Source organism: Dermacentor variabilis, chromosome 7 (genome assembly GCF_050947875.1).
Source record: "Dermacentor variabilis isolate Ectoservices chromosome 7, ASM5094787v1, whole genome shotgun sequence".
In the NCBI taxonomy this organism is placed as follows: Eukaryota; Metazoa; Arthropoda; class Arachnida; order Ixodida; family Ixodidae; genus Dermacentor; species Dermacentor variabilis.
In genome coordinates, this window is record NC_134574.1 from 137,611,803 (window position 1) to 137,624,167 (window position 12,365).

The 12,365-nt window shown below is 49.7% G+C and overlaps 1 protein-coding gene across 1 annotated transcript in view; it reads right to left on the reverse strand.

Annotated features, from left to right (window-relative positions):
* Positions 1 to 99: 99 nt before the first annotated feature.
* Positions 100 to 12,365, reverse strand: part of eag (potassium voltage-gated channel protein ether a go-go) — a 157,581-nt gene continuing 145,315 nt past the window's right edge. Inside the window, exons 11-12 of the mRNA XM_075700683.1 lie at positions 10,338 to 10,556; positions 100 to 8,876 (exon numbers count right to left, since the gene is read on the reverse strand). Coding sequence (XP_075556798.1) covers positions 7,923 to 8,876; positions 10,338 to 10,556 — 1,173 coding nt within the window. The 3' untranslated portion in view covers positions 100 to 7,922. The remainder of the gene's footprint in view (positions 8,877 to 10,337; positions 10,557 to 12,365) is intronic.

A 12,365-nucleotide genomic window follows, 5' to 3' on the forward strand; every position in this document is an offset into this window, starting at 1 on the left:
AAACGGCGTAAATCGCTTGATAACTCACACTTACACCCTTTCTTAAATAAGGGTATAATTCACACCCTTACACCTTTTTGTGCGTGAAGGTATGAATCACACACCGAGTTACACCCTTATTAACTTTTAAGGGTGTAAATTTGTGTACAGTACAGTGCGAAACGCGTAAAGCGGTCTGACAGCTCTTCACACGAACTTTGTTCGTTCAAAACAGTTGCAATTGCTCAGATATAGGTACCCGCATCGGTTCTTTAGCACTTAAAACGCCATAGTGTTCCTACTTTGGGAAAAAAACGCGCTTTATCAGCCCGTAAATACACTCGAGAAGTACTGATTGAATGAATCGATATAAAGCGGGAAATAAGGTTGCGGTAATATTCCTCTGGTACAGCCTGGAAAGTTTAGTATGTTAGAAGAGGCCTCGAGATACGCGCTCAATATTACTTACTTCCATTATGACAGCACCTGTCGTTGGCATTCACGACTATTGGTCCTCGTTGCGGTCGACAAGAGCGGAAGCGCACATAAGGAACAAGCGGCTGTGAGGCCCAGAAAATAGAACGCCGCAACCCATAAGTGCTTGCAATATATAATGAACCACTCTTGAACCTTGCATTACGGAAAGCTAACACTAGATTTACCCGTACTACGGCAGAAAAGTATCTATTTCCACAAGCGTTAATTAGAGGCATTTGGACGAAGTGGGTAACTTATTGCCCACGCGGGCGCTTAAGGGTTATAAAACATGTTGAAATTGGATAGGTGTAATCAGTATTCCTGTGTTTGTAGCTAACAGCTGCAAGACTCACACGTAGGACCGCGGAACCTGCACGTGTTCCTTAAAGGAGTACCGACAGTTTTGAAGTCTCAGAAATTCTGCCACACGTTTATCGCACGTAAAAATAATCACGCTTATCATATCCCTTGTAAAAACAGCACATGACATCAATTAAATTTCATCGGACACTCTATTGAACGAAACAGAAAGTCAACAGAAACTCAACAGAATTTCAATAATTATTTTTGTAAGAAACTCGGAAAACAATCACCAGATATTTTAGTTTTAACGCTAGAAGTGTCTCCAAATTCTGGACCTGGCGTCATCAACGTTACAGTGAGTGATGACGCCGAACAAGATTTTGCTGACGAGTAGCGATGAACCTAGGTACGATGACGTCGCTCATAAAAAATAAACAAACAAGCATGCTGCGCGCGTTTCGTCTCACAATGCTCACGTGTGGCAGCTGCAGCAATCGCTGGGACTAGCGATCTAGTGTGCCGTAACTTCATGACGCATCCCCCTCCAAGGTACCGAAACCAAGACTGGTTCATAGGAACAAGTATTACAGAAAAGGGCGCTCCGCTGCTTGTCAGTATTTTTATAAGGTACAGGGCATTTGTATCATCATTTAACGTGGAAAAATAGCAAGCCGGACATGTCACGTCAAAACGTTTTTTTGAGAAAACATTGAAATTTCATTGACAATCGGTACGCCTGCGCACACACGCAACGCAAACTCACTTGATCTTCAACGTGATCACAAAACGGGCGGATTGGAAGGGAATCCATCGCGATCACACGGAAATGGGGCTAACAACGAAAGCGACGGAACAAGCCGCTGTCCAGTCGACCATTTGGCGGAGACCGACCAAAGAGCCCCCGCGGTCGATGCTCACGAAATGTACGACGATGGGGATGTGGAATGTGTGCGGCCGCGGGGAACAAGATCTATCGCGCGGTGCCGACGTTGGGAAACGACTCGGCGAGCAACGGAACATGCGAAGATCTGCTCATGCATAATTGAGTGCTGCGCGCTGCCGGTATGTGCGAAAAAAACAGCAGAATGGACCACCTCAAGCGTTCTCGTAAGGTCGAGATAAAAAAACACAGGATGTGATCTTGAATCGCGCGAGTGAACACAGTCAGACGAGAGCAAGTGGCCACGTGAAGAACCGGAAATCGCGCCTCTATCGCAGACGTGCCTGGCGAATGCGCACACGCATCATCGCTCGTCCTTACGAAAGTGCACGCCAAACATATTTTGACTGTCGAAAAGAAGACTGATGATGTCAGTAGAAGGTCAGCAAATAATCAGTAAGGTGTCTGATTGTTTTAATGGCAGTCGCATTGGTACAGCTGAAACCGTACGCTCCGCCATGCACTGTCTGTAAGAGTAAGCAGAAATTCAACACTAAATCAACAGAATGTTTGAAAGCTTTTGGTATGGGAGTCACTTTGGGTACAGCTGACACTGCATGGGGCAACGGCACAGCGCTACCTTTACGAAAATATACAGTGATCGTTTATAGATTGCCAGAAGCAAGTTTGCAGGGCTCAATGGAAATCAATATCAAATTAAAAAAAAAGTGTTAGAGATCTACTCTTGCAAGCGAGCAATCAAAGCAACCAATATATCCCGAGGACTGCGCGCCCGTTGCTGCCTCTCGATAAATATATACAATAAAATTAATAGAATGTCAAAATGAACCTTGTTGAAGTCAATAGAAAATCAACAAGAACGCAACATAATGTGAATTAGTTTTTTCAATGTAGCAACCTTTATGTCGCTGTGACTGTGCTGTCCATACAAAGCGCTTTTAAGAAAATATAGTCTGAATATCTACTGACTGCCAAAGGGAAGTTCGTGGAAGCCGGTATAAAATCAATATAAAATCAATATGATGTTGCAAAGCCTTTTCTTGGGGAGTTATCTCGATGCCGTCGAGGCTCGGTGGCAGAATTACCGGTGTGCTTATACAACTACGACTGCTACGGTCTAGCATTTGTGACGTAGTTTTTTTTGCAATGCAGCTCAAACCAGCTTGTGCAACATAACTAGTTGCCAGTCGCTGCTGAGAGCTGTCAGTGTATGCATAGCCGGAGTACCGTGTTCAGAAGAGCTGCCATCCCGATTAACCCGTATCGAAGCGCCCGCGCGTGGTCCCTGGCCCCACTGTCCCGAGCGGTCGCCGCACCTCCATCGTCCCGGGAAGTGCTTCAGACTTCGGCAGAACCTCTCGAGAAAAGTTTCAACGAAAATTCAACGCCTGCATCCGCTAATCGCATTCCGACGGCAAGTGCGTTCCCCATCGAACTGGAACGTTGGTCCGCACTATTGATGCAGACCTCAAGCGCAGCACGCTCGAGGCCCTTCCCCCCCATCTCGAGAAAGACCGACGACTATGATCGAACAACTTAACGACGGTTAACAGAAGACGCTAGAGTATAATACTGAACTACTAAAGCGCCAAACAGACGACACAAGAAGAGACACGGACGTGTCGTCCGTGTGTCTTCTTGTGTCGTCTGCTTGGCACTTTAGTACGTCTGTTTTGCGCTTTAGTACTTCAGTAACATGCACCAACTAGCCCAACAAAAAGTTCTACTAGAGTATAAGTTTACAGCGTATACCAGGACAAGTTCTCGCACATTACAACCGCGCATCTGTCCCCAATCATGGAGGCAATACTCATTCTGGCGATTACGAAACGCATGGCTCCTATTTTTTTTTTCGTTCAAGATTTGTACGATCGTCACATTTCAGTAACGTTAACGTCTTAAAGAAAGGAAGATAGATCACAAAAAAGGAAGATATGAGTCTCGCGAGGCGAACCCGCGACAACGAATAGAAGAGCAGTAAAAGTAAAACAAAACATCAGCAACAATATATAACTTTCACGCAGGCAAACATAGAGAACTTCGGGAATGATTACGCAGCGCGGAAGACACGGTGGAAAGGAATGCGCACTGAATACGCAGGCGGTTGTGTGTGTGCGTTACGCAGTGTTTTGCGCAACACACAGGCATTCCCAACGTCGAACCGACTTCAGCCCGAGCTTTCGTCCCAGTCAAAATAAACCACGCGATAAGAAACGACGACGAGAACTAATTATGCAACAGCTTCGCGGTGCGAAGGCTTCGGCATCTAAAATGGGGCAATACGATACTTCGTCCGGTGCCGTGACTACACTTAAGCGGTACTATTGCGAGATCTGTGGTTCAAGTGCACGCCGTACGGCGAGATGTCGTATTGCCGAGACCTCAACACTCTCGGGAAATCTAGAAGATCCCGAGAGTGCGAGCGAGACAGGAAGAGAGAGAGAGAGAGAGAAAGAAAAGGAGAAGAAGGAAGTAAAAGGAAGGAAGGAAGGAAAGTATGGGAACTCATTGCAAATGGTTAACCGGTTAGGTTAACTGTTTCACGCGAACCATACATAGCAACCTAACAAAACACGACTGCCGTCGGACGCGCCAAGCGCGCAAGATTTCGAGCAAACAGGCCTGGTAGACGACAGTTAAGGTTTAGTCTTTCTTTTTGAATGAGTCGATGAATAAGTCTGTCACCATTTCATGACTAAAAACAAAGAAAACGCAAGTGCGCATTGAATTAACTTGAGACTATAGCCACTCAACATGAAAAAGAAAGAACAAGAAGAAGAAAGACGCGGTGTTGTTTACCGAAGAACAAAACATACGGTTTCTGGATTCCGAAAGCAATGGTCTCGTAGACGCTGTTACTTCGACGATGTTTGAAATGAACGGGACATCACCGAGTTTGCTACGGCGTAGTTGGATGATAAGTACCCGTGTTCGATCACGGAGTTAAGCGAATTAGTAAAGCGGCCTCTTATAAGTGGCGTGACTATATCTGGCTATGTTTCAACATAAAGAAAAAGAGTAAAAGGAATGCTAACGCGCGGTCAAAAGATAAGGTCACGAGAACCGAAAAAAAATAGACCATTAAAAAAAAACAATTCATAGCGGCTCTTTGAACGTTCTGCACTTGAAAGTAGGATTTGAGAAACTTACTTTTTTTTTCTGCATATTCGTGTTTTTTTTTCTTTCCTATGTCTTGCATGAGTCCTATATATCACTCGGGAGGGGCTTCCGAGGCGAAGTCGTTGGATCACAAGGTTCGTGATTGGTTGGTGAGACAGCAGCAGCGCCATCACCACCGTAAAGGAGCAGAGAGGCACGTAATAAGGAGCACGAGAGGCTTCACGTTGCGTCTCAACAGTCACGTGAACACGCTGCATGGCTAAGAAGAAACCTCAAGGGACCCCAAAGAGAAACACCAAATCGATCTGGACTGCTGACGCTCTTACAAGGCTTGCGAAGTTTGTTTTAGGCCGCGGTGAGGTGACCTTTATTGTACGGAATTACTTAGTCGCAGGAACGGGCAGCCGCACAGTTCTTCCTCAATTCAAATCGCCCGCGACGATGCGTTAAGCAATCTCGGAGTCAACGCTCTTTCATGTACAATTACCTGGTTTGAGTAAAGGTATTCCACATAGAGGGCGCCCCACTACCTCGAAACGCTCATAACATCCATCCACCCATCCAGCTCCAACAGAGCTGCATAAAGAACTATCACAGATTTTTTCTTTTAAAAACAAACAAGTAAATACTGCGCAAACTGCGTTTTCTTTCCCGTTGGAACTCAAAGGTAATCAATTTTTTTTTTACTATCAGCGGTTGACTACAAGCTACTAAGTATGAACAGGGAAAGTTTATACGCCACGGAAGCCATGAACGTAGTTTCGCAGTGGCGGTGCCTCATCCTTTCCTACACGTTTCGTGCCGTTTTTTCTCGATTCCTAAGGCTATGTGCGCTGTAAGAGCGCCACCGAGGACATTCGTGGAACCATGGTCCATCAATCCAGTTTGACTGAGTGCCCGCGTTTAGTGTCCCTTAAAGGCAACAGAGGACGTTGCTAGGCATCACGAACGGAACGACAGCACAGAAGGACGAACGTCGTTTTCGCAACAAGACAAATGAGGCGTTAATAGGAAACTCATCTTAGTGTGAGTTCGCTGTGCCGTGTACAGAATGAAGCGAAGCGTCAGTGATCGCACATGCGGAATGAACGCACTCACCGGGCAAGTGAAAAAAAAAAGTGAAGTTAGTGGACGCGTTTCGACGTCCTTAATTTGTATGAACGTGCTAGACGACCCGATGATAATTGATGAATTAGCATTCTGCAACGCCGTGTCTCTAAGCGTTAGACTATCTTCAATTTTACCTTTAGGTTGCGTTTTTGATCGATCACTGCCGGGCGATATATCCCTTTAAACCAACAAAGCCTAAACACCGCCCCAGAAAAACGAGAATTACAACAAGTGGCTCATAGTTATTTCTGGCCATGTAGAGGACATTTGTAGCCGTACTTAGCGCAGCAAAAATATAGAAAAAAAAAGATATCACCAGTTTAGAGAACTGAGTTCTAGCAGTTGGCTGCGAAACGATCACTTCTCAAATCGCTTCAGACGGTAAAGGCGAGTGTCTGGCCTTGCTTTCGGGCAACGCTTTCAAGGTCAACCTGGTTTTGTAAGCTTTTATGGTTCTCTGACACTCTGGACCTTCCTTTTTGTGCCCTGTGTGAAGACGTACAAAACTAAATTTGCGCTTCAACACAGATGGCATAGTTCTTTTTCCAGCTTCTCAGTAGGCAAGCTCACACCTCGGAGACCGAGGATCAAAGCCCCCAATGTCGTCCCGCCACGAAAATCGACCAACCACACGTACGACGATTGAGATTTTTTCTTTGCAAAGCAAAAGCGGACGTTTCTTCTGGTTCAGGACGTTGCATCGGAATGCAGTAACCTCAGACATTGAAGCCGGTAAAACATTCTCTGTCGCCACCTGGTGACTACCCCCCCCCCCCCCCCCTCTGGTAAAAAACGTTTTCTAATCCTTCTGTCGCTGTCGTCCTCCTTTTCAGGAGATGGCCTGCAGGTGACGTCACAAGCGCCGCGTCGGCTCACCATGGATGGCTTTTTGCCGCGCCCTTTCAAATAAGCAGAATAGATAGACACGCCAGCGTGCTTTCTTTCACGCATGCGCGAAAAATAGCGTCCACATTGAAACAGTACGGACGAAAGGCACAAGCACACAGCGCTGTTAGGATATACGAAAGAAAAACCGCTCGCTGTACTTTCTAGAGTGACAAAGATGACAGGTTCTTAAGTACTTGCGAACGCGAGAGAAATATTTTTTTTTCAAGGGAAGCAGAGACGGGCGCGATCTCAGCTAGCCTCCTCTAGCTTGCTACTGTGTACGGGGGAAATATGACGATGGGATTAGGTGTGGTAAGGACATATTAGTGCGAAACTAGATGTGCAATGCTGCCGCGCTAGTAATCAGGCCGGCCAAATTCAATGTTGTGGTGTTTTACAACGTCCACCGATACCGCACGGAGTTTTGTTGCACACTTTCGACTGCTACCACTGAAGCAAGGGAAAGTTCGCAAGGGCATGTCAGATGGCGGTGCGCAGTAAAGTGACTAGTGACTAGCACCAGTGCGGCAAGCAACTGTATACAGCAATCACCTGAAGAGCGGATCGGAAATACAACACTGTGTGGTGTGCGCTTTTCGCTCGTATTGTGCCTTTGTGAGCCGCGATGTTCTTACTCGATCACGGATCCCCGACTCGTCCAAACTTCAGTCCTAACAAGTCACGCTTGCGCGCTCGCGGTTCAACAGCACGGCGGGCACAGTGACGTCCCCGCGAGCCATCTACGCGATGCGAGAACGATTGAGCTGCGCAAGCAACCGGAGCGGAAGAGCGGTAAGAGGCAGTATGCTGTAGCGTTTCCAGTTTTAAGTGAGCCGCCAGGACTCCACCTGGGCTGATACAGATTTGTAACTGCGTCCTGCGGGTAAGAGACTTTTTATCTCAGGAGACGCAAGAAGCTGGAGCACCGAGGACAAAGGCCCGACGGCGCTTCTCAGCTCCCTCGTTCTCGGACCGCGCGTAGCAACGTCCTCTGACTGACGAAGTCCGCAACTACCGCCCTCACTAAACGACGCGCTACTGCGGGTTGCCGAAAACGAAGAAGAAAAAAAGATGTTGCGCTTGCGCCGCCATCGGCTGCTCACAGTAGTCACACACCCACACACAAATGGCGCGCACAGCGTCGTTATTGCTGCCTGTCGTGCTGCGACGACGTGGTCGACGAGTCCCTTCCCGGAAGCGGGCCGCACTCGGTGTCCTGCTCGGCGATCTCACTCTCTAGCATGGCACGCACGGCCGCCGAAGAGTCTGTGGTGGCCGCCGTGGCGGCCATCTTATTAGAGTCCCTGGCGCCACCGTCGGACGCCTTCGATTTGTGGCTGGACTTGCGCTTGAGCGAGTGGCTGCGGCTCTTGCCGTCCGAGGCGTCCTGCCTGGAAGTCTTGCCGCCGCCGGCAGCGCGCCTGGAGGAGGATGACGTCACCTCGGCCGCGTCGCCTCCGGGGGCCTCGGGCGGGTCGCACCTGGGCGGCGAGGAAGGCCCGCTGCTTCCGCCGCCGCTTCCGGCGCTCTTGAGCAGTTCCACGAGGTGGTCGTCTATCCTGGACACCTTGGTGTGCAGCCTCTGTATCTCCATCTTGAGGTCGACGCGCATGTCCATCAGGTTGGCCAGGAGCTGCTGGTAGTCGCGCCCCCCTCCCGCGCGCGGAGACAGGAGGCTTTCCGAGGGTTGAGATGGTGGCGCCTCTAGCGGCGGCAGCGGCGGGGGCCTCTGGGGAGGCTGCTGCTGGTATTGCTGGTGATGTACCTGTTGCTGCTGGTGCTGGTGGTGCGGTTGCTGCTGCTGTTGCTGCTGCTGGCGCGGAGGCGGCGGTGCCTCTTCGCTCTCGCTGCCTTTGCCCGGGCTGGACGTCTCCGGCTCGGCCGTCTCCTCGATGGTCTCATGCTTGGAGCTCATGCTCTTGGCCCACTTGGACAGGCCTCGGTGCGGTGCTGCGCCGCTACCGTTCTGAGCCGGCCCCGCCGACACGGCGGGCCTAGCTGGAGGTATGAGCACGGTACTGGCAGCCGCGGCGGCGGGCTGTTCTTTGACGGATGGCGCCACGGGAGCTGTAGCCGGCACGGTCGGCTTGACGATTACCTAGAAAGGCAACATGGGGGCGATGTCAGTACGCACGGCATCGAATGCGTCGGCACGTCACTGGAGAAATGAGGTGCGCAATGCCAATTGTCTACGGTCGACAGTACCTAGGCAAAGAGTTGAGGCAACGTGCGTACAATTAATAAAAATAATGGGGTTTTACGTGGCAAAAAGATATGCGGATCCCACGCACTGTGGGACTTGACGTAAGAGAAGTTTTGTACGCTGTTTGCTTTGATTGACGATAATTAGCGGTGATGCTGGCGGCGAATGTGTAATTTCTTCAGCGTTTAGTTCGATGCGGGAGTGGTATGTTGATGTTAAACGTTACCTTGCGTGCACCGCTGCTGTTTGCCTGCGTAGTCCGCAGAACACACAGGGAGGCGTGTTTGCTGGAGGCATTGTTGTGCGTCATTGTTCATAATGTCCAAGAGGGCTGAGCTTTATCATTGTCTCACATGGCACATCACATCGTGGCAGAAGTGTACAGAAGAACATTCCCTCAACAACGGCTAGACAGCAAGGGGACTGCTCTTGCGCGTTCGACTGCTGGAAATGAGCGCTCGGACGTTTGACATACGGACGCGGCAGCGCAGCGTGATTCAGCAGCGCGGCGGCTACCGGCAGAGACGCCAGCTCCAAGGGCTCTCCTTCAGGCTGTGGACGATTGTAAGGTTTACACTATCACAGCCCAGCACGCGACCTCAACAGCCCAGCACCTGCATTTTTGTCGTATAGGCAAGCAGGCGCAGCACGGGCCATACGCACAAAACTGCGAAACGCTGCCCAGGCGGCGCCGGCCGGGATGCGCGGAGGCGAGCGCCATCTGGAGGTGTTGCAAGAAACCCCAGCGACGTGTGCGAGGTAGACCACAACAGCAGCAGCAGCGCCCAGGAAGCCGGGAGAGGAGGCAAAGAAAGCTTCACTTTAAAAGGCAATATGATTAAGAGGCACGGCGTAGTGAGGGATTCAGGATCAGCTTTGATCGCCTGGGGTCCTCAAAGGTGCGCCCAAAGCACGGTACACGAGCGTTTTTGTCTTACGCCCCCACCGTGATACAGAAGCCACGGCCAGGTTCAAACCCAGGACCTCGAGCTCGGCAGCGCAACGCCATAGCCTCTGAGCTGCCCTGTCGCTTAAGCCTTTCCGTTTTGTAGAGATAACCGATATTGTTGTTTTCGATGCAGTTTAGGTTCGGTCTAAGACCCGTTTAGAAACTACTTGTACGGGTACGTGTTCAGTTTCGGCTAAAATCGTGGTTCGGGTACGGTTTTCGGTTAAGCTTCGCGTTGTGTTCGCCATCCGGGTTTACATCCCAGATGAGATCAAACGCAACATGCCCCACTTGGCAGCTCACGTAATGATAAACTGTACTTATTTGCTCCCTAATTCGTACTGCCGCTCTCCTGCCTACCAGGCTATTCAAAAACCCATAAGTGGCTGAAGCCGTGTCCGTAGTACCTGGTGTGGCTGTGCATTTTCCGCCGGCTGGTTCTCTTTGTTGTCACCGGTGGAGACGGAGTCCGATCGCAGCGTCGCCCAGCGGGACAGCTTGGGCGCGTGCGTGGACGTAGGCGGAGCCTCCGAGATGTGCACCACCTTGGGCGCCGACGGTGGCTGAGGCCCCGAGCCGTCGTGGCTACTCGCCACAATGGCCGGTACTTGGGACGCCGGACGCACCTGGGCATGAGACGGCGAAATTTCAATACATTTCGATTTTAATCGCGGTTAATTTCCCCGATGCTTTAATCCTTGGCTTCCTTGTAGGTAGACTTTGTACGGTCGCGATTAACAAAAAAAGTGAGCCCCTCGGTTTCCCTTCTTTTCTCGTCCATTCATAGCGAGGGTCTCGAATCTGGCAGCCTTGATATCACTAGGTAGCGTACGAGGGTTTATTGGCCACGCGCCTGGTATCCTAAGTTCACGTGTGATGTGACGTAATTGGGCAGCAAAGGATGTTCCACATCCGCCCACCATGGCTCTGAGTAGGGCTGGCTAACGCTCACAGCGCTAGATCTATGAGAGCCAATCAGAAATTCTTTGCCCCTATATTTTATTAGCCAAAATATGGTACGTACAGGCAATCACAGATATAACGTACTATTCTACGTACCTTACAATATTTTCCCAGATAGTCCCCACACCGGTTCTCACATTTGCCCCATCGCAGCGCTAAATACGAGATGCCTCCTGTGCCATGTTGTCGTCACTCAGCGACGCACGCAGCCTCCCCGAACGTTCATTGTGAGATGCAAGACTTCACGGCCTTTTGCGAACTCACAACACCACCCCCTCACACTGCTCAAAGCGAGACATCTTTCCCCACACGTGAGCTACATTTCCCTGTGGATTTCGATGGGCGTTCGTCCCTTGCTCCATAGAAAACGAATCACACTTCTTTGCTCGTACGCCGCGGACGTGTGAAGCACAACCGCCATCTTCAACAAAGGACAGCTGCGGAGCTACCGGCAGATAAGGCCAGGCAGGTCCAAGAAAGGTCCTACGCTGGGAATGGATCTGTTGACTTCGCATTTACAGCCGTAATTTGGCTAAAAAGAAATAGGGGCAAAGAATTTCTGATTCGAAACATAATACCCAAGTTAGTGGACAGATTGATAGCCGTCGTCGTAGCACAATTGGTAGTTCAACGCACGTGTAAAGCTGGGGTTGTGGGTTTTGCTCCCATCGGCGACACATTGTCTTTTCGTCCACTTTAGTTTCCCTTTTCTTTATTACTTCCTACATTTCAATTTCAACCTCAGTTAATTTCCCCGATACTTTCTTTGGATTCATTGTCTGTTGGCTTTATACGGTCATGATTACAAATATCGAGCCCCTCGATTACCCTTCTTCTCTCGTTCGGATATATATAAACTACACCACGTGACCGACTTCTCACGCTGCACATATAACTTTTTTCAACTTTGGCACTCCTAATGCTGACGCATTAATAACTTGAAAAATACCGCCTGAAGCCAGAAGCATGAACCTTAGATAAATTAATGTACTGCGCTGCGTGTCGTTCCCATGGCGTAGCTGAACCCTCGCAGCACCAGAATTCCCTCCAGTGATTTTTGAAGGAAACTCTATGGTTGATTACACGTTTAGGATACCGAATAGACCTGGCTTATCGTGGTCTGTATCTTGGTAGCCTAGAAAGAACGCAAAAACAAAAGACGGGCGTCGATGCCATCTTCAGATCGAGTGATTACACAAACGCGAACGCTTGCAATGCGTCTGCGCCCGTCTTCGTCCACGTTTTCAATGCGCTGTGGTTATTAGCCACATACTTCCCCCAAGATGAACGCGCACCAGCTAGGGCCAGAACAAGTATGCTACTCAACGAGTATGGTTTCCAATCTCGAGAGAAAAGCAAAGGGGAAAGATAGCCAAGTAAGAGCATGGCCTCCGAGATCACCACTCGATCTCGGAGGTCACGGTAAGAGCGTGGCCTCCGAGATCGGGCGGTGGTCTCGGAGGTCACAGTGG